The sequence below is a fragment of the Panthera pardus genome, unplaced genomic scaffold (genome assembly GCF_024362965.1).
Source record: "Panthera pardus isolate Hobbes unplaced genomic scaffold, ASM2436296v1 HiC_scaffold_8, whole genome shotgun sequence".
Classification (NCBI taxonomy): Eukaryota; Metazoa; Chordata; class Mammalia; order Carnivora; family Felidae; genus Panthera; species Panthera pardus.
The window spans coordinates 3,270,962-3,290,926 of record NW_026527013.1 but is presented as its reverse complement, the minus strand read 5'-3'; the positions used below and the strand labels follow the sequence as shown (position 1 = coordinate 3,290,926).

General features: G+C 59.2%; 1 protein-coding gene and 1 long non-coding RNA gene across 2 annotated transcripts; both read left to right on the top strand.

Moving 5' to 3' along the window:
* Positions 1-345: 345 nt before the first annotated feature.
* On the top strand, positions 346-2,669 carry LOC109255902 (uncharacterized). The gene is made up of 2 exons (XR_002075410.2): positions 346-559; positions 2,092-2,669. It is a non-coding gene; the product is annotated as an uncharacterized LOC109255902 (long non-coding RNA).
* A 5,111-nt stretch (positions 2,670-7,780) lies between these two features.
* UBXN6 (UBX domain protein 6) lies at positions 7,781-17,832 on the top strand. Its single transcript, XM_053897248.1, has 10 exons — positions 7,781-7,971; positions 10,472-10,635; positions 10,961-11,025; positions 12,287-12,415; positions 15,188-15,285; positions 15,789-15,864; positions 16,435-16,519; positions 16,639-16,989; positions 17,210-17,358; positions 17,682-17,832. The coding sequence occupies exons 1-10, from the start codon at positions 7,889-7,891 to the stop codon at positions 17,808-17,810; spliced, it is 1,329 nt and encodes a 442-aa protein (XP_053753223.1). The 5' UTR covers positions 7,781-7,888; the 3' UTR covers positions 17,811-17,832.
* The last annotated feature ends 2,133 nt before the right edge of the window (positions 17,833-19,965 follow it).

The following is a 19,965-nucleotide window of genomic DNA, read 5'->3' as shown; positions in this document are numbered from 1 at the left end:
AGCGGGAGGCGAAGCCGGGGGCGGGAGCGGGGCGCCTAGGGGGCGGGGGCGGGCGCCTGGGCAGAGAGCCGGCGCCTGCTTATTGGACTGCGGGCTTCCGGAAGTCCCGCCCTCCGGTCGTCACGGGCGGGAGACGCCGTCGCTCAGAACCACGTGCGGGGATAGAGGAGCATGAGGACCAATGAGAAGAGGGGTTGGAGCAGAGCAAGTTAACGGGATTGGGTAACGGGCAGAGCCAAGAGGCGTGACCCAGAGGCCTAATGGGAGCGGGGCGGAGGTTATGGGAGGTGAAAGGGGAAAGGTGGGAGGAGGGAAACGGGGGCTTTCAGGGAGTGGTGAGGCGGCCAGCCAAGCTTCTTCAGGGCGGGGCTTAGGGCAGAGGGGCGGGCCATAGGCCGCCACGGAAAGAGGGCTTTAAAAGTAGGAGGCAGGCCATTGGCTACCACCGAAAGGAGGCCTAATCAATGCAGGGGGCGGGGCCCTGAAAGCCGCCCGCTCCACGAGCCGGGGCTGAACGGAGGGCCGCAGGCCATTGGCTACCACTCGAAAGGGCCTCAAGGTAAGGAGCAGTCATTGGCTACCACAGGGGGCGGGGCTAAAGCAGCTGTTCGCCATTGGATATGGTGATAGAAGAGGTTCAACTCAAAATAGGGACGCGCCGTTGCCTGCCTAAGGGGCGGGGCTTGGGAGGGGCGGGACTTGAGGTGTTCTTTGGAGTAACAGCCACAGAGCGCACTGGCCAGGAACTTCTTCCCTCCCGGGAATGTCTTGAGCCGAGCCACGAGATACCCGTTATGCATATTCATTTTAGAAAGCTGTTGCGCACTGCGTGGCCAAATTCCTTAAACTCTGTGCCTTAGTCTGCCGACCTATAAAATGGGACTCATAAGGGTGCCTATCTTAGAGGGGCGTAAAAGTGAAAATTAGGGTGATTTCATCACCCCTAAAGCGCTGTGAAGTGTGCCTGGCAATCAGAAATACTGGGAGTACTAGAAGTTGTTAGCCACTTAATTTCTTTGTAATTAGGACCCTTTGTAGGAACTCAAAAGAGCCAGAGAGCTTAAGAAAATGCTGAGTAGTGGGGGAGGGAACAGGGAGGGTTTTTTGCAGGATGTGGTCTAACTGGAGACTGGCAGGATGAATAGAAATTGGTCAATACGGCGAAGTGGATACTGAGAGGGCGCTTAAGGCAGAGCTGATAGCAAGTGCAAACGCCTAAGCTAAAGATGATGGAGTGAATGAATGGGACAGGCAGGTAAGGCTCTAGGGGTCTACTGAGGACCTATTGTAGTGCCTTGTGGACATTTGTGAGAAGTTTAGCTTTTACTTTAGCTTCGGGTTCTTAAGTTTTTATTTTTTTTAACGTTTTATTTATATTTGAGAGAGAGCACGAGTGGGGAAAGGGGCAGAGAGATATGGAGACATAATCAGAAGCAGTCTCCATCCAGGCTCCGAGCTGTCAGCACAGAGCTGGACGCGGGGCTTGAACTCACGAACCGTGAGATCATGACCTGAGCTGAAGTCGGACGCTTAACCAGCTGAGCCACCCAGGCACCCCAAGTTTTTATTTATTTATTTTGAGACAGACAGTGTGAGCAGGGAAGGGGCAGAGAGAGAAGGAGAGAGAATCCCACGCAGGCTCCACACTGTCAGCACAGAGCTGGATGCGGACTCCCAGCGAATCATGACCTGAGCAGCAACCAAGAGCCAGATTCCCAACCGACTGAGCCACCCAGGCACCCCTACTTTAGCTTCTTGGGAAAACATTGGACAGATTTGATCGCAGGGTACAAACATCATTCTTTAGTCTCAAGATACTTCCTTATACGTGTGAAATATATCTCAAAAATACTTTTTTTAAAATTTTTTTTAACGTTTTATTTATTTTTGAGACAGAGAGAGACAGAGCATGAATGGGGGAGGGGCAGGGAGAGAGGGAGACACAGAATCGGAAGCAGGCTCCAGGCTCCGAGCCATCAGCCCAGAGCCCGACGTGGGGCTCGAACTCACGGACCACGAGATCGTGACCTGAGCCGAAGTCGGACACCCAACCGACTGAGCCACCCAGGCGCCCCAATACTTTTCTTTTAGAGTTAAACAGACTTAACCACATGACCTACCAGTTCCATCTCGAAGTGTCTACCCAAGAGAAATGAAGATATACTCCACATAAAAACTGGCACGCCAGTAGACGCCACAACATGATTCTCAACGGCCAAAAAGCGCCAACACCCAAGTCTCCATCTACAGGTGAATGGATAAACCAGACGTGCTCTATCCTGACAACAAAACACTATTCAGTAATGAAAGGAGCATTGACCCACTACAACCTGAATGAGGCTCAAAAACACTAGACTCAGTGAAATAAGCTAGACAAAAAGTCACATATTCTCTGATCCCAACGTCATATGCCATTTGATGGAATGTCCAAAAGGGGGGGGGGGAAGGCAATTCTTTCAAGACACAAAGCAGTTGCCTTGAACAAGCGGTAGAAATCCAGAGCGAAAGTTATAATTCCACAAAAAGGGCCATGAGGTTTCTTTTTGGGGTGATGGATAGGTTCTAAACTTAGATCGTGGTGCTGGGTCTTACTACTTTGCAAATATACAGTGAAATTCGTTGAATTGTATCATTAAAGATAAAATTCAGAATGCCCAGTTAAATCTCAATTGTCGATACACGACAAATGCTTTTTCACCGTAAGTATGTTCTCTTTGTCTCATGCAAGATTTGTGATATCTCTAAACTAGAAAATGATTTGTTACACATCCTACAATGTGGATGAACCTTGAACACATCATGCTCAATGAAACAAGCCAGACACAAATGACAACTTCTGTAGGATCCCTCTCATAGGAGGTCCCCAGAGGAGTTCCATTCTACTACAGAGTAGATGGTGGGAGCCAGGACTGGGGCAGGGGCTGGGGAGTCACTGTTTCACGGGGACAGAGTCTCAGTTTGGGGACACGAGAAAGTCTGGAAGACGGGTGGTGAGGGTGGTTGCACAACAGTGCGAATGTGCTTGATCTCACTGAGCTGTGCACTTAAAACGGTGAAAATTAGGGGCGCCTGGGTGGCTCGGTCAGTTAAGCGTCCGACTTCGCTCAGGTCACGATCTCACGGTCCGTGAGTTCGAGCCCCGCGTCGGGCTCTGTGCTGACCGCTCAGAGCCTGGAGCCTGTTTCAGAGTCTATGTCTCCCTCTCTCTCTGCCCCTCCCCTGTTCATGCTCTGTCTCTCTCTGTCTCAAAAATAAATAAACGTTAAAAAAAAAATTAAAAAAAAAATAAAATGGTGAAAATTATAAATTTTATGTTATATGTATATATATATGTATATATATATATATGTTTTACCACAGTAAGAAAAATAATGGTAAATATTATCAAATAAAAGTATCTGACTCCTAGTTCTTTAAAATGGTTAAAATTGTCATTTAACGTTACATAGATAACGTTAACGTGTTTTTATCAGAAATTCAGATACGATGGGGTGTCCTGTATTTTGTAACTGCAAAGTCACAAAAGGGACAAATGTGGAAGTCAAACAGGGAATGAGGAAGACGGTGCAGAGGGGCCTGAATTAGGTCCCGCTGGAGAGACTGAAGCCCAGAGAGGGGTATGATTTGCCTGACGTCATACCTCAAGTCGAAGGACTCAGATGCCACTTCTGCGGGGCCCTGCCTCCAAAGCCCTCCTGATTCGGTGCCCACTTTTCCCCCAGACCTTGAACCAGCGCAGAAAACCAGACTTCCGGCCCAGAATTCATTGAGCTACACGGAGCGGCTGGGAAACGATCAGGCTCTGATGAGAGCTGGGGCCGGGGTTCTCCCAGAAGGTGGGGGAGGGCCCCCCAAAGTGGCGGGCAGAGGCAAGAGAGGAAAACGGCCCCTCTAATCAGCAGGTGGCCTGAGCACCTACTGTGTGCTACAGACCTGGCCTCCAGTTTACCAGGGGACTGTCATTAGGAAATATTTACCACACACTTAGCCAAGTACAATAATAAGTCACATTTAGGGGCACAGGGCTGGCTGAGCCGGTGGAGCGTGGGATGCTTGATCTCGGGGTCACGGATTCAAGCTCCACGTTGGGTGTAGAGATTACTTAACAATAAAATCTTGGGACGCCTGGGTGGCTCAGTCGGTTGAGCATCCGACTTCGACTCAGGTCATGATCTCACGGTTTGTGAGTTCGAGCCCCGCGTTGGGCTCTCTGCTGTCAGCCCAGAGCCTGCTTCAGATCCTCTGTCCCCGCCCCCCCCTCTCTGCCCCTCCCCTGCTCGTGCACTTTCTCTCAAAAATAAATAAATATTTAAAAAATAATAAAATCTGTTTTTAAAAAATCGGTAACATTTATAGAGCAGCCAATATGTTCCAGGCCACATTATTATTATTTTTTTTTTTTCAAGTAACCTCTACCCCCAATGTGGGGCTCAAACTCATGACCTTAAGTTAGAGAGTCACATGATCCACCAACTGAGCCAGTCAGGTGCCCCCAGGTCACCTTATGTAGTAGGTTATTAACATTTCATTTCTAGATCAGTTATTTGTCATCCCTGCTTTCCAGATGGGGAAACTGAGGCAGAAGGGTAACACTGGGGTTTGGACGCCCCCCCCCCGCCCCCCGCCACAGAGTGTTGGATTCCACTTACCTAAGAACATTTCCCTGCCTGAGCTGTAATAGTAACATATTCGTCTCTTACAGGGTTTTTTTTTGTTGTTGTTTTTAAATGTTTACTTATTTATTTATTTTTAAGTTTATTTATTTAATTAAAAAAAATTTTTAACATTTATTTATCTTTTTTTTTTTTTTTATATTTATTTTTGGGACAGAGAGAGACAGAGCATGAATGGGGGAGGGGCAGAGAGAGAGGGAGACACAGAATCGGAAACAGGCTCCAGGCTCCGAGCCATCAACCCAGAGCCTGACGCGGGGCTCGAACTCACGGACCGCGAGATCGTGACCTGGCTGAAGTCGGACGCTTAACCGACTGCGCCACCCAGGCGCCCCAACATTTATTTATCTTTTGAGAGACAGAGCATGAGCAGGGGAGGTGCAGAGAGAGGGAGACACAGAATCAGAAGCAGGCTCCAGGCTCCGGGCTGTCAGCACAGAGCCGGATGCGGGGCTTGAACTCACGAACCATGAGATCATGACCGAAGCCAGTCAGCCGCTTAACTGACTGAGCCACGCAGGCACCCTAAATGTTTACTTATTTATTTTGAGAGGAGGCAGAGGGGCAGAGAGACAGGAAGAGAGAATCCCCAGCGGGCTCCGAGCTGTCAGCACAGAGCCCCACGCCGGCCTTGAACTCACAGACCGTGAGATCATGCCCTGAGCTGAAATCAAATTGGACGTTCAACCAACTGAACCACCCAGGCGCCTCATAACGTATTCATCTATTATGGGCTTGCTCAGTGCCAGGCAAGTTTCAGTCCTCCTAGACCAGCCTCCTGCACTCTCATGTGGGGGTGTGGGGGTGCAGAATTTCCCCCCTCAAGATCTATGCATCAGAATGTACATCTAAAGAAGCTCTCCATGGACCTGGAGTGTGCATTACAATTTGAGAAGCACCTCAGTGAAGTGTCGTTAGATCTGCTGGTCCTGGGTTCGAATCCTCCCTCTGAAAGCTGTGGTGCTATGGACAAGCGTGTTTGGAACTTTGTAAACTCCTCTATAAATTGGGGAGAAATAGCAGGACTTATTTCTTTGGGTTATATGGCCTAGGGGTTGCTTTTGCTACCTATTTACGTAACAAATTACCGCCAACTTAGTGACTTAAAACAATGCAAGTCTATTGTTACCATTTTGGCGGGAAAAGTCCAAGATGAGGCCCACCGAGATACAACCCTTCTGTTGGCTGAATTGTACTACTTTTGGAGGTTCTGGGGGGGAATCCATCTCCTTGCCTTTCCCAGCTTTCTGGAAGCTTCCTGCGTTCCTTGGGTCAGGCCTCCTTCCTCCATCTGAAGACGTTTTTCCAAAGAAAACATACAGACGGCCAACAGGTACGTGAAAAGGTGATCAACTCATCGTTAGGAAAATGCAAATAACACCCATAAACTATCACCTGACACCTGTTAAAATGGCTACGATTTTTTATTTTTATCTTTTGAGAGAGAGAGAGAGAGCTCAAGCCGGGGAGAGGGGCAGAGGGAATGAGATAATCTTAAGCGGGCTCCATGCCCAGCATGCACAGAGTCCCACATGGGGCTCAGTCCTACAATCCTGTTGCAGCACGATTTACAATAGCCAAGATATGGAAACAACCCAAGTGGCCACGATGGATGAACGGATAAAGAAAATGTGGTATGGACATACAATGGAATATTAGCCCCCCCCCCCGAAAAAAAGAACGAAATCTTGCCATTTGTGACAGCATAGATGGACAGCAAGGGCATCAAGTGAAATAAGTCAGAGAAAAGCAAATACAGTATGATCTCTCTTGTATGTGAGAGATCAAAACAAACACAAAAGCACAAGCGAAAAGAGCCCCACCAAAGTCCTAGACAAGGAGAACTGGTTGGTGCTTGCCAAAGGCAGGGGGGTGGGAGAAATGGATGAAAAGGGTCAAAAGATAAAACAAAGCCCAAATGGACCATAACTACCACGCCACTATCACTCCTATGAAAAGTCCAGAAGTGGGGCGCCTGGGTGACTCAGTGGGTTAAGGGTCCAACTTCGGCTCAGGTTATGATCTCGTGGTTCGTGAGTTCGAGCCCCGCGATGGGCTCAGTGCTGACAGCTCAGAGCCTGGAGCCTGCTTGGGATTCGGTATCTCCCTCTCTCTCTTTGCCTCTCCCCCGCTGGGCTCTCCCTCTCAAAAATCAAATAAACGAAAAAAGGTCAACAACAGCCCCTTTCTATCATCTACCGCCCAGACACATTCACATTTCCCTGGTGGTCCGAAAAATGTCCCTTTCTTGCACCCGACCCCCTTAGCTGATGTTGCAAACTGTCCACTTTTTCTCTCCAGCACGTTAACATCGTCCCCTCGGCCGTAAACTTTATTTATCATGTTGTCTGTCTTCCCTCCCCAACCCCATGGAAAACATCATGAGGTCTGCGAGGTCAAGGATTTCCTTGTTTTCTTCCTTGCTGGTACAGAGCCGACTCCCAAAAAACCAACAAAACGGAGTAGATCATCTTAAAGCGCTCCATTTATTGAATGATTTCTAACGGCATCGTTACCCTTATAATCCTCCAACGACGTGGACGTGGGTGCTGTTCTTATCCCCAGCGCGTAGGAAGTTAAAGGAAGGTTGGTTTGGGCTGCACCGGATTCTCCCCTAAACACTGCGCAGGCCCTCAGGATGACGTCAGAGCTCCGTAACCCAGGCCCCTAGGGGATGCGCCACCGTGGGTCCCCAGGCCCCGGCTCAGGCGCCCCTTCCCACGTCCCCCACCACGTGCGCCTGACCACCGGTGCCGGACGCGGGGCTGGCTCGTTACGGTCCTGCACGGCCCCCACCCTGCACTGCATGCGGGAGCCAGGGAAGGTTTTCGGTCCGGGGAAAGGTCAGGGCCAGCGCTGTCTCCGTGGGCTCTGCGGGCTTCTCCCGCCCTCTCCGGTCACCCCTCTGGGGAACGAGGTGCAGGGCGCGCGGGCACAGCCACCCGCTGGAAGCGAGCTCGTCGCCCCTGGCAACTGAGGCCCGACTAACCACCGAGACGCGGCCGACGGTGCAGAGCGGCCGCCGTGGGCCAGCGAGGCGCGGAGAGCTAGAGAGGCGCACCGGGCCGATTGTCACGTGGGCGCCGGCGCGAAGGTGGGACTTCCGGCAGCGAGGTATTTTCTTTCCGGTTGTTGGCTCCTGCCGGCCCCACCCCGACTGGGCCCTGCGCCCCCCCCGCCCCCCGCGGCCCCCTGCCGCCGGGCCCGCCGCCACCATGAAGAAATTCTTCCAGGAGATCAAGGCTGACATCAAGTTCAAGAGTGCGGGGCCTGGTCAGAAGCTCACGGAGTCCGTGGGGTGCGTGACCGGCGCTGGGGCTTGAGATCCGGGGAGCAGGGGCGGGGAGGGGCGTCCGAGGGTGGGGAGAGACCTCTGGGGGCGGGGCACGGGGGGCGAGGGTGGGAGTAAGGGGGAGGGGCGGCCTCCGGGGGCGGGGCACGGGGGGCGAGGGTGGGAGTAAGGGGGAGGGGTGGCCTCCGGGGGCGGGGCACGGGGGAGAGAGGCCCGAGGGGGAGGGGCTGGAGGCGGGGGCTAGGGGGGCGGGGTTGCAAGCAGCTGGGGGTCCGCGGAGAAACCGTAGGAGAGTAGGCGGGCGGAGAAGGGGCCCCCAAGAGGCGTCATCCAGTTTTGGGGGGGGGGTCTCTGTGTACAGAGATTGGACACAGAGCCTGGAGAGTCAAGTACAGCTGGCGCCGGGGAGAGGGGAGAGGCTTCGCGTCCGTGGCCGTAGGGGTCTGGGCCCTGGCTCTGGAGCGCGAGGGAGGACCGGGTCAGAGAGTTTAAGTCCAGGGAGCCTGAGGCGGGGTTGGAAGAGGTCTCAGAGGGTCGGGGGAGCGGGGGTTGAATTGGCTGAGGAAGGTCTGGGAGGGAAGAGGAGGGGAGTGGGTGGAGGTGAGCTGGAGACATCTGTGACAGGGAGGAGATGGGGGCCTTGTGGGTGACGGTTGAAGCCGAAGGCAGGTCCTGAGAGAGACGTGGGAGGAGAGGGGAGAAGAGGGAGGTCCGGCAGGGCGCACATCCAGGCCTCTGTGGCTTGTCCGGGGAGGGCCTGGGGAAGAGAAGGACGCGGGGGCGAGACTGGAGACCCAGTGGAGGAGGTGTGTGACAGTGAGGGCTCTGGTGGGCCGGGGGTGGATTGAGCAAAGGAAGTGCAGAGGGGGTGGGGCCCCTGAGGAATAATGGAAGGGATTGTGAAGAGGTGGGGCCCGGAGTGGTAGGGGGGAGAGGCAGGGAGGCGCCAGGGAGGACAGGGTAGCAGGGGTGGGTGAGGGAGAGTGGGTGCATGACATCAGTGCATCTGTCGCGGGGATGGGGGCTCCCGGGACTGGCCGAAGGAGGCCCACGAGGGCCTGGTTCATGAGTCAAGGAGGGAAGCCCGGTGGACAAGATCAGGTCCCGGGAGCCTGAGCGGGGAGAGGAGGGCAGCCTGGGAGAGGGCCAGACAAGGGGGTCCGTTCATTTGTTGAACAAGTATTGGGGGTTGGTGCAGCAGCGGGGACTGAGCGTGACAGGAAAGACGCGGGGGCCGTGTGGGGGATGGCTGTGGGAGATGAGAACCCGGGAGGAGAGAAGAGGGGAGCAGTGTGGAGATCCAGACTTCTGTGACGCGCGTGGGGCAAGACGAGGCTCGGGGTGTGTGACAAGTGCTGTCACCATGCGGCTCAGAGAAGGTTCCTGCTGTCTCAGGGCTCATCTTCTAGTGGGGAGAGATGGACAGCTAAACCGGGACACGGGTGGTGACAGAGCAGTCGGTACTCAGGGCCACGAGGAAAAATAAGCAGGGGCAGGAGATAGCAACAGCTGGGGGCCCTTAGGTGGTCTGGGAACACCTCTCCGAGAAGGAGACATTCGAGCTGAGCTGGATGAGGTGAGGTGCAGCCAAGTGGAAATTGCCTCCCCCCGCCCCCCTCCCCACCACATACACACAGACCCTGAAGCCGCCCCAGCTGCCCCCAGACTTCTTTCCTCACCCCCGCCCCCCATCTGCAGACTGAACAGTTCGGCCAGAAAGTGCAAAGGCCCTGTGGTGGGAGCCACTTGGGCCTGCGGGAGCAGCAGTAGGAAACCAGTGTAGATAGGGAGGCGTGAAGGAGGGGAGCGGGCGGGTTGTGAAGGGCCTGCAGGCCCAAGGGGGCTTCAGGATTGTGTTGTGCGTGGGGCGGAAGGGCTTGGTGCAGAGGAGTGACGAGCTCCGGCTTAGGTTTTAGAACGGTCCCCGTGGCTGCCCAGCGGGGCCTCGAAGAGGGCAGGCGAGGCGTCTTGAAAACCGTGTTTTTGTAGAACTAAGTAATCACAGGGGGCTGGGGTGTGGCCACGTGGGGGGAGAGGAAACCCAGCCCCCGCCACGTGGCCTGGCACGTGGCCAGGCACACGGTCGGTGCTCCCTAAGTGAAGCCGTGCCACCTGGCTGTCGTAGGCTGGAAGGAAAGGGATCGAGGAGGGGAGGGACACCTTTGAGTCTCACCGGTTCCTGAAGGCGAAAGGTGCCCTCTCACGTGCATCCGTGGCGGCCGGTGGGGGCGGGCCTCTGTCCCCGCCCTCCCCCCCCCCCTTAGCTGCCTTGACCCCAAGGCCCAGGCCGCTGCGGGACTCGCCCCAAGGGGTGGAACTGGAGGCGGAACTGCCGTCTGTCTCCAGGGGCCTTTCTTTCTGCGTTAGAACCATCTCGTGGCTGCGTGGCTGCGGGTGGTCCCTGGGAGAGAGGGACGTTTCTGTCCGATGGGGCAGAAGTGGGAGAGGGACAGAGGCTCTTGCGCCTGAGCCCGTGTCACCCCGCCTTCCCTCTGTCTCTTCCCAGGGAGAGGGCCCCCAGAGGGAAACCCAACCAGCCCGCGCTCCAGCAGCCCCGCCAGGGACCCACTGATGAGGCCCAGATGGCAGCCGCGGCAGCCCTGGCCCGGCTCGAACAGAAGCAGCCCAGGGCCCGGGGCCCCACGTCGCAGGAGTCCATCCGGAACCAGGGTGAGCTGTGGCCGTCTTCCGGTGCGGCGTGGGGACGTGAAGCAAGGTCTCACGCGAAATCTCACTTGTGAGAGTGGGGGGTGCAGGGTGGAAGGCACCGGGGCGCTGGGGTCTGAGAGGCCGAGGAGGGGAGACGGGAGCGGAGCCGGGGCCGTCGTCGGGCCGTCAGGTGAAACCTAGGGGCGTGGAGAGGTGGCTCAGGCAGGGGGGCCTGACCGGGGGAAGGACTAGAACTTGACCCCCTTGGGATGTGCGGGGGCGGGGGTGGAGTGTGCCTGGGGCCAGGGCAGGGCCCCCAACTGACCCGTCTCTGCCCTCTCTCCAGTGAGAAAGGAACTTCGAGCCGAAGCCACTGTCAGCGGGAGCCCAGAGGCCCCAGGGACCAACAGGGTAAGCACATCCACGGGGCAGCAGGACACCTGAGGGCCATCCTGGGGCAGGGAGCGGGTTCTGTCCCTCATTGGTCAAATCGGCGAGCCTCGGGCAGTAGGCACGTGGGTGCCGGGGCGGATAGAGGTCACGTCTGGCCTTGGGCAAAAGGAAGCTTGTGAGGCACGCCAGAACAGTGGAGGCAGGTTGTGGTTGAAGGTGGTGTTGACTGGGACCTTCGCACTCAGCTCCTGCCCTCTGCTGCTTGCCCGGGAGGTGGGGGGGGCCCTTCAGAGACTGGTGTAATCAGGGAGGCCTTGCTGGGGGAGGTGGGCTTTGAAGGAGAACCTGGCAGAAAGGGTGTTCTGAGCAGCTTGACCTTTGAGGTCACACTGAGGGTTTTTTGTGTTTTGTTTTTAACGTTTATTTTTGAGAGAGAAAGAGAGAGAGCGAGCTTGAGCAGGGGAGGAGCAGAGAGAAGCAGAGACATAGAATCAGAAGCAGGTTTCAGGCTTTGAGCTGGCAGCACAGGGCCCGATGTGGGGCTCGAACTCACAAATTGTGAAATCATGACCTGAGCTGAAGTCAGAAGCTTAACCGACTGAGCCCCCCAGTCGCCCCTGTTGAGTGATTTTTTTTTTAAGTATTTTTTTAATGTTGATTTATTAAAGACAGTTTTTTTAACGTTTATTTATTTTTGAGAGGGAGACAGAGACAGCGCAGGGGAGGGGCAGAGAGAAAGGCAGACAGAGAACCGGAAGCAGGCTCCAGGCTCCCAGCTGTCAGCACAGAGCCCGATGCGGGGCTCGAACCCACAAGGGTAAGATCGTGACCTGAGCCGAGGTCGGACGCTTAACAGACGGCGCCGCCCCAAGGTCTCACTGAGTCTTAAGGACCGAAGCGGCCCTAGACGACGCCTAGGAATCGAGGTCCAGAGGGAGGTCTGGACTCATCTGGGCCGCCGTGACTCCCGAGCCCTCCACCAAAGGCCCTTCCTCACCAGGGAAATGGGAACAGCCAGAGCCGTTGATGGAGCGTTTGCTCCGTGTCCGAAGCGGCTTCACACTTTCTGTCCCTTTCTCGTTGGGGTGCGGCGGCCCTGCAGAGCCATTTACGGGGCAGAAGGGGCCCAGTCACTGGGCCAAGGTGTCCCACGGCTAAAGAAGCAAAGGGGGGAAGCGTCGGGACCGGGGCCGTGCGGCTGCCGGGGCCATGCTGTCAGCGGCTCGGGCCGGCCTCTGTCCGCAGTCCGGCGTCAGCCGCCTTCGCCCCGTCCCCCCAGGTGCCTGAGCCCAGAGAGGAGGGCTCGACCCACCTGGCAGTGCCCGCGGTGTGCTTCACCTGCCCGCTCACGGGGGCCACGCTCAGGAAGGACCAGCGGGATGCGCACATCAAAGAGGCCATTCTCTCGGTGAGTGGCAGCCCCGTGTCCCCCCTCCACCGCCCTGCCACCTAGAGGTTCCGGCGCCAGAGCCGGGAGAGCTGGGTGGCACGGACCCTCGGTATCGTCTGCGCCTGCCTGTATCGCGTTTGCTTCCGTCTCTCTTCAAAGGCAGGCTTTCCGTGGGGTCCGGAGCTCAGGATACAGACGGGTGGGTAGAGAAAAGCCCCCGCTCGGCCACCCTTCCTGGAGGCGGCCCCTGTAAGGCGTGCAGGCCCCCTTCCGGGGCGAGATCGGTCGCAGGTGCACGCAAACTGCCGGACCCCCGCATCCCCCACACCCGGGGCTCGGGTTTCCCGATCCCGTTAGAACAGATCGTCGCAAAGCGGGCGGCCTCGTTTACTGTCTCACAGTCCCTGGGAGTCAGAAGGGTGACGTGGGTCTGGCTGCCCCGACTCAAGGCGGCGGCCGGGCCGACTTCCTTCTGGGCGCTCTAGGGGGGCGCGCGCGTCCGGGCCTTTTCCTGCTTCCAGGCTTGTCTGTGTTCCGTGGCCGTGGCGCCTTGCTCAGGCTGTCCCCTCTCTTGTCTCTTCCCCGTAAAGGGACCTTGAGGTTGCGTTTGGCCCTCGGGGATCATCCAGGCTCCTGTCGCTATTTTAAGGCCCACTGATCAGCAGCCTTAATTCCGTGAGCCTCCCTAATGCCTTCGCACCGTGCAGCCAGCCGTTAACAGTTTCGCCCCGTTCGCGCGGTCGTCCCTTTCTGGCTTGTTCTGAAGCATTTGGGAGAAAGTTCTGCGTTCTTGTTAGCCAGCCTCACCGTATGCCCTGCTCCGTAACTGTCCGACCGGCTCCTTGCCGATGAGCATGTCGGAAGCTCCCCGTCCTTCCCTAGTGACAGCAGTCACGTGGTGGAAAGCCTTGGCTGTGGCTGCTCTGAGCCGTGGGCTCGGTGTGGGCGCGGAAGCGGGACGTGCGTGCGGGGTGTGGACGGCGGTGGCCGAGGAACCCGCGTAGGCGCCGTCCCGACACACTGCACCGGCAGCGTCGGGGAAGGTGCCCACGTCACCGGCCCCACACCGTCACTGTGGGCGCACAGACCCTTCGTCTTCTGCCGGAAGTGACAGTGGAGAACATCTCGGGACGGTTTCCGTGCGCGTTTCCCTCAGTTTGGCCCGGACTGGCCGTATTTTCCTGTGAGAATGCGCCCTTGGCCCGGTTTTGTGTCGTGTAGTTGGACTTTTTCTCGATTTCTAGGCTTTTTTTTTTTTTTAGTGTTTATTTATTTGAGAGGGAACGAGCACGAGCGTGCATGTGCGAGCAGGGGAGCAGCAGAAAGAGAGGGAGGGAGAGAATCCCAAGCAGGCTCCACACTGTCCACGCAGAGTCCGACTCGGGGGCTCGATCTCGCCAACCGTGAGATCACGACCTGAGCCGAAATTGAGTTGGACGCTCAACCGACTGAGCCCCCCCAGGCACCCCGATTCACGGGCACCCTTCGCCTGTTAGGGAAGTTGGTCTTTTGCCTATAATATGCAGCGTGAATATTTTCCCCTCGGTGTGCACTTTCCGGTTGTGCTCATGGTCACCTTGCTGTGTAGAAGTTTTCGATCTCTGGTTAAATGTGTCGGTCCTGCGACTTCTGGCTCTTGTGGCACGCTCGGAAAGGCCTTCCCCACTTGGCTAGTGCTTTTCTGTTTTGCTTTTTGTTGTTTTTTTAATTTTTTAAATGTTTCTTTACTTTTCATAGAGACAGAGCACCAGTGGGGAAAGGGGCAGAGAGAGATGGAGACAGAATCCGAAGCAGGCTCCATCCAGGCTCCGAGCTGTCAGCACAGAGCCAGACGCGGGGCTCGAACCCACGAACCGTGGGATCATGACCTGAACCGCAGTCGGAGGCTCAACCCGCTGAGCCACCCAGGCGCCCTGCTTTCTGTTGTTTGTTTTAACGTTTGAAGCTTTGATCCGACTAGAGGTGCCTTGGGTGGCTCAGTTGGTCAAGGGCCTGACTTTCGGTATCAGTTCAGGTCAGGATCTCGTGGTTTGTGGGTTCGAGACCTGCACTGGGCTCTGCACTGACAGTGTGGAGCCTGCTTGGGATTCTGTCCCTCTCCCTCCCTCCCTCTCTCCCTCCCTCCTCCTCTCCCTCCCTCCCTCTCTCTGCCCCAGCCCCACTCACATGGGCTCTCTCTCAAAATAAAAATTTGAAAACCCCCCCCCAAAGACTCTGATCTGACTAGAAGCTATTGCCCTGCGGAGTATGAGGCATACGGACCACTCTTTGTTCCCTGACACCTACCCCGTGTTGCCCCCCGCACGCACACCCCCTTTTTTACTGAAGACGCCTTTTTGGTCATAGCTGTGGCACATGTCTCTGTCACCAAGCGAATTCCCGTATGGGTTTCCCTGGGGGTTTGTGATGGTCCCGAGGAGGCTGGGCCGGTCACACAAGCCTGGGAACTTCCCCTCCTGCTTTCTCGGTCTTTCTGTGTCCCTGCCCTCTTCCCTCCCACGGGCAGAGTTGTCAGATGGGTGGACCCCCCGGAGGCATAATCTGGGCTGTGACGCCCCTCTTCCCTCGAGGCGAGGGCAGGGCTGAGGCTCAGGATGGGGCCACCGAAGGGCTTTCTCCTCCTTTCTTGGCTGGGAGCGTCCAGTTGAGTTTGCTTCAGTGGAACGTTCCTGGCCTGCTGTCACCTGTTGTCACCTGAGTCGAGAGGCCAGCTGCTGGGGGAGGGAGAGGTGCCTGTGGGCCTCCAACCCCCAGGTGAGCGCTTCCGGTGCGTCCCCCCCCCCCCCCCAGCACTTCTCCACCGACCCCGTGGCTGCTTCCATCATGAAGATCCACACGTTCAACAGAGACCGGGACAGGGTGAAGCTGGGTGTGGACACCATCGCCAAGTGAGCAGCCGCAGCCCTCCCAGCTGAGTGTCCCCCGCCCCGACACCCGGGCCTCCGCCACAGCCTGCCGGGGGTGCCCGGAAGGAGCTGGGCACTGGGGCTGCGGCCAGTCCCCGCCCTGCACTCCCCCCCCAGGCCCTCTGGGCCTCAGTTGACCTGCCTGTAAAACGAAGGGGTTTACCAAATCAGGAGGTCCCCACCCGCTGCTTTCCTCCGGGATCATTGTAGGAAGGTGGGAAGGGGGCGGGGGGCAGGGTCCCACCCCCTCCCCTCGTCTGCTCCAACAGGTCTGGGGGGGACAGGGAGCGCCAGGAAGTGCACGTTGCTCGTGAGCCCCGGCCCCCCGCCACGGGGCACCCACAGGCTTTAGTGGTCCGTTAGCCTCGCCCTGCCACAGCCCCCTGTGCGTTCGCTGGTGCCCTCGAGGGGAGGCAGGACGGGGTGGGGGCCGGCGACGGCCCCCTCTGGACTCACTGTTCCCACACGGCCGCGGGCCCCCCCAGGTACCTGGACAACATCTGCCTGCACCCCGAGGAAGAGAAGTACAGGAAGATCAAGCTACAGAACCGCGTGTTTCAGGTGCACACGCGGCCCCGGCGTGGGGGTGGCGGCCAGACCAGGCAGCCGCAGGGGAGCGAGGGCCCCGGGCACACGGGGCGAGCGTCGTGGTGTTTGGCCCGCTCTCCTCCTCGCCCCGGCTGTTCTGACTTGAACTTGAATCAGCGGGGAGGAGGTCGGCGCTGGCGAGATTTCTCCCGCGATCACAGACTTCTGGTTTCTGTGGAGAAATCTCGGGGTCCCGCCACCCTGGCCCGTGTTACCTGCGCCACTGGCGGGGCACCTGCTGTCTGTCTCCCGGCGGCCCCTTCCCGCCCCCGGCTTCCCACGCAGCCACCGCCCCCACCCCTGGGCCCCTCCTGTTGTCCTGTGGCTTCTCGGCCTCCTTCCTCACCTGGTCGGTGACCTCCTGGGGTCCCGTGCCCTCTGCGAGCAGCTGGGGGGCGCCCTGCAGCCCGTGTTGAGGCGAGCGCGTTCGTGCTCAGCCCTGCGGGCAGCTTCCGCGGCTTCGCCCCGTCAGGGCCTAGCGGCTGCTGCGAGGCCGGGCGGGGTGGCCAGCAGGGCCCTGGTGACCACTGGCTCCACTCCCAGGAGCGAATTAACTGCCTGGAAGGGACCCACGAGTTTTTTGAGGCCGTCGGCTTCCAGAAGGCCCTGCTTCCGGTGCCCGATCAGGGTAAGGCAGGTGGAGCAGGGCGCCGGCTGTGCTGGGAGGAGGGGCGGGAGGGCCCTCCGGGCGGCAGGGGTGGGGTGGGGGGCTCTCCCTGCCGCAGCAGTGACCCGCGCCTGCCCCAGAGGGCCCCGAGGAGTTCTACGTGCTGAGCGAGGCCGCCCTGGCCCAGCCCCAGAGCCTGCGGAAGCACAAGGAGCAGCTGCTGGTCGCCGAGCCCGTGCGGGCCACGCTGGCCCGCCAGCGCCGCGTCTTCCAGCCCTCGCCCCTGGCCTCCCAGTTTGACCTGCCCGGGGACTTCTTCAACCTCACGGCGGAGGAGGTCAGGCGGGAACAGAGGCTCCGGTCCGAGGCCGTGGAGCGGCTGAGTGTGCTGCGGACCAAGGCCATGCGGGAGAGGGAGGAGCAGAGAGAGCGGCGCAGATACACCTACACGCTGCTGCGCGTCCGCTTCCCCGACGGCTGCCTGCTCCAGGGTGGGTGCGCCCGGGGGGGGGGGGGGGCCGGGGCTGCGGGTGACGGGGCCCGGCTGGGTGCCGCGGGACGGGAGCCCAAGGCCTCCCCGGTCTGTGCTCGTCCTGGGAGGAGGCATCACAGTCCGTCCTCCCTCCCTCGGGAGCCGGGTGGGCGCGGGCTGGGGTGGGGGCCGGGGTGCTCCCCTGAACTCCGGCCCCACCGACTGTCCCGCCCACCCAGGCACCTTCTACGCCCGGGAGCGGGTGGCCGCGCTGTATGCCTTCGTCCGGGAGGCCTTGCAGAGCGACTGGCTGCCTTTCGAGCTGCTGGCCTCGGGCGGGCAGAGGTTGTCGGAGGAGGAGAGCCCGGCCTTCGACGAGTGCGGGCTGGTGAGCGAGGGGGCTGCCCGCGGGCGGGTCTCTGGATGTCCTGGAGGCACGAACTCCAGCGCTGGGCGGCGGGCGGCCCAGGGGTCCGGGGAAGGGGCTGGGCTCTCGGGTTCAAGTCCCACCTTCCCGCCTACGTGCCGCCCTCTAGTCCCCGGCTCTCGCCGGGTCCCTGCTGCGGGACTGGGCTGATGGCGGGGACCGTTGTCCCCTACGGGTAGCAGCCGGAGCGAGCGGGGTCCCGGCTCTGACGGGGGAGGTCGAGCGGGAAGACGGGAGAGTCACGTCAAGGCCTGAGCGAGGCTGAGGCTTCCGGCCCACCGCAGGTGCCCTCCGCCCTCCTGACCTTCTCGTGGGACGCAGCCCTGCTGGAGGACCTCAGGGCCGCAGGGGCGGAACCGGACTCTTCTATCCTGAAACCTGAGCTCCTGTCGACCATCGAGAAGCTCTCGTGAAATAAAAGCAGGGTTGGCTTTACCCCGCGTGGGTCTGTCTCATGCTCTCCTGCGGCCTCCACCGCTCCGCTCCCCCCCCACCCTTTCTCCCACCACCCAGGGTACCCCGCTTCTCCAGAACTGCTCGCCCTGGTCCACAGAGCCCTGCAGGCACGGGGCACAGCGCTGGTCGGCTGCGACGGGGGCCTGGGACCGCCACCTGGAGAGGGCTCTCAGGAGGCAGCTGCCGGGCTGTCCTCCTTCCTTCCGCACTGGGTGTCAGCCGGCTACGGCCACTGTCACCTGATCGCAGAACTCGCGGCAGGAGAGTAGGCCTGTGGCACGTGCCCTGTCCCCACGTGCTGTGGTCCGGGTGGCCGCCGCTGGCCCTGACGTTGAGCCGCGGGGTGGCTGGGGAGGGCGACGGAAGAGGGAGACGCGGAGCCTGTCGGGACTCGGTCCTGTGATTACTGAGTTACGAACCCAAATAAACGGGACGTGTGTCTAGTCTCCTGGTGGTGAATTGGAGCTGGTGCCACACAGGGTAGGGGCAGTGGCTGCGGAGCTGCCCGCGGAGGAGGCCTGGGCGTGGCTCCCAGTGGGATGGGACCAGGTAGATGGATACCTGCTGATGGCGGGCCTCCCAGGGACCCGGCGTGAGGGGGCCAGGGTCCCTCGAAGGCTCTGTTTTACTGTGGTCCTGTGCTGGGCAGGACAAGGTCCCTGCAGATGGCCCGTTCTCGGTCCCAGTCCCTGTAATCGTCACTTTATAGAGAAGAGGGGCCGCGGGTGTGATTGATGGTCCCCAGATGGGGAGCGTCCTGGCTATCCCGGTGGGCCCAGCATCACCACAGGGGTCCTCGCGTGGGAGGAGGTGAGAGACGCCAGGCCGCAGGTGTCAAAGAGGGAGGAGGGAAGAGGGGCCCGAGTCAACACCCGCACCTCTGGGAGCTGGAAGGTAGGGAAACGGCCCCCCTCCGGGATGCCCAGGAGGCACGGAGTTGTAACCCGAGGCCCACGTGAGACTTTTGACTTCCCCGAACTGTAAAAGCACGTTTGGTTTTAAGCCAAAGTGGCAGTGATGTTACAGCAGCCACAGGAAATGGATAAACGAGGAGGCGCTGTCCCTGGTCACACCCCAAGGTGGGATGCCCGTAACCGCTCACCTGCACTGTCCCCTCCTCTCCCCCCAGACCGGCCCAGCTCCAGCCCTTCCGAGACCCTCCCCGCCCCCGCACAGAGGCCCGTGGCAGCCGGTTCTCCGGCCACCGCCAGCTGGGTGACGGACAGACGTGAAGCTCAGAGGCCCCGGGTGGAATTCCAAAACCAAGCGTCGCCCGTAGACCCCCAGCCAGCGGACAGCCCCCACGTGTGCCTTTGCTTCCCACCTGGGCCACCAGCTACTCTGTTCTCACACGGCAAGACCTGGGACTGTCCTCCTTGGCTCTCCCATCTTGGAAACCCAACACGACCTGTCCCCCGGGCCCCACGTCCCCTCCCTGCCCCACTGCTACTCGGAGCTGACTGCAAGTGGTTGGGTGGCCGATTAGAACGGGTTTCAGGGGACCCGAGGGGTTTGAGGTGGTCCCGTTCACAGATGTACTACAGCTGTGCCCACCCCTCCCAGGGAGCCCCGGTCAGGGCCCGGGCCCTCACCCTGCAACGGGGGTGTTCATCAGCCCCGCCCAAATGGGTGGGAGAAACGGGGCCCTCGCCTTTGAGTGCCCCGAGGGTGGGGTGGGGTGACCCTGTGTTGGCCGCATCCGGTCCACGCAGAACACGGACTCGGCAGCTGCCTCCCTCGTCTCCCGTGGGGGCGGCGGGAGCAGAAACGGGGAGCCCAGGCCGAATGGAGTCCACGAGCTCTGCCAGAATCTCGGCTCCCCCGGGTCTCCGATGTGCTCAGATGCCTCTGGGGTGCCTACCACAGCCCCAAAGTAGAGCCGCCGTAGGGCCTCGGTGACCGGGGCGCCCAGGAGCCCACAGCCAGCTGCACGCTCTTCCCAAGCCGTGGCCCGACCCCGATGCTGATCTGGAAGCACGGTTCGGGTCCCGGCGGCCGGACTGGACTGGACTGCTCACCTCAGGGACGGGCAGGGGGGACTGGCTGGCGTGGGTACCTTCTGAGAAGCCTTCACCTTGAACTAGGTCAGCACAGGGGTGAGGCTTTCACAAA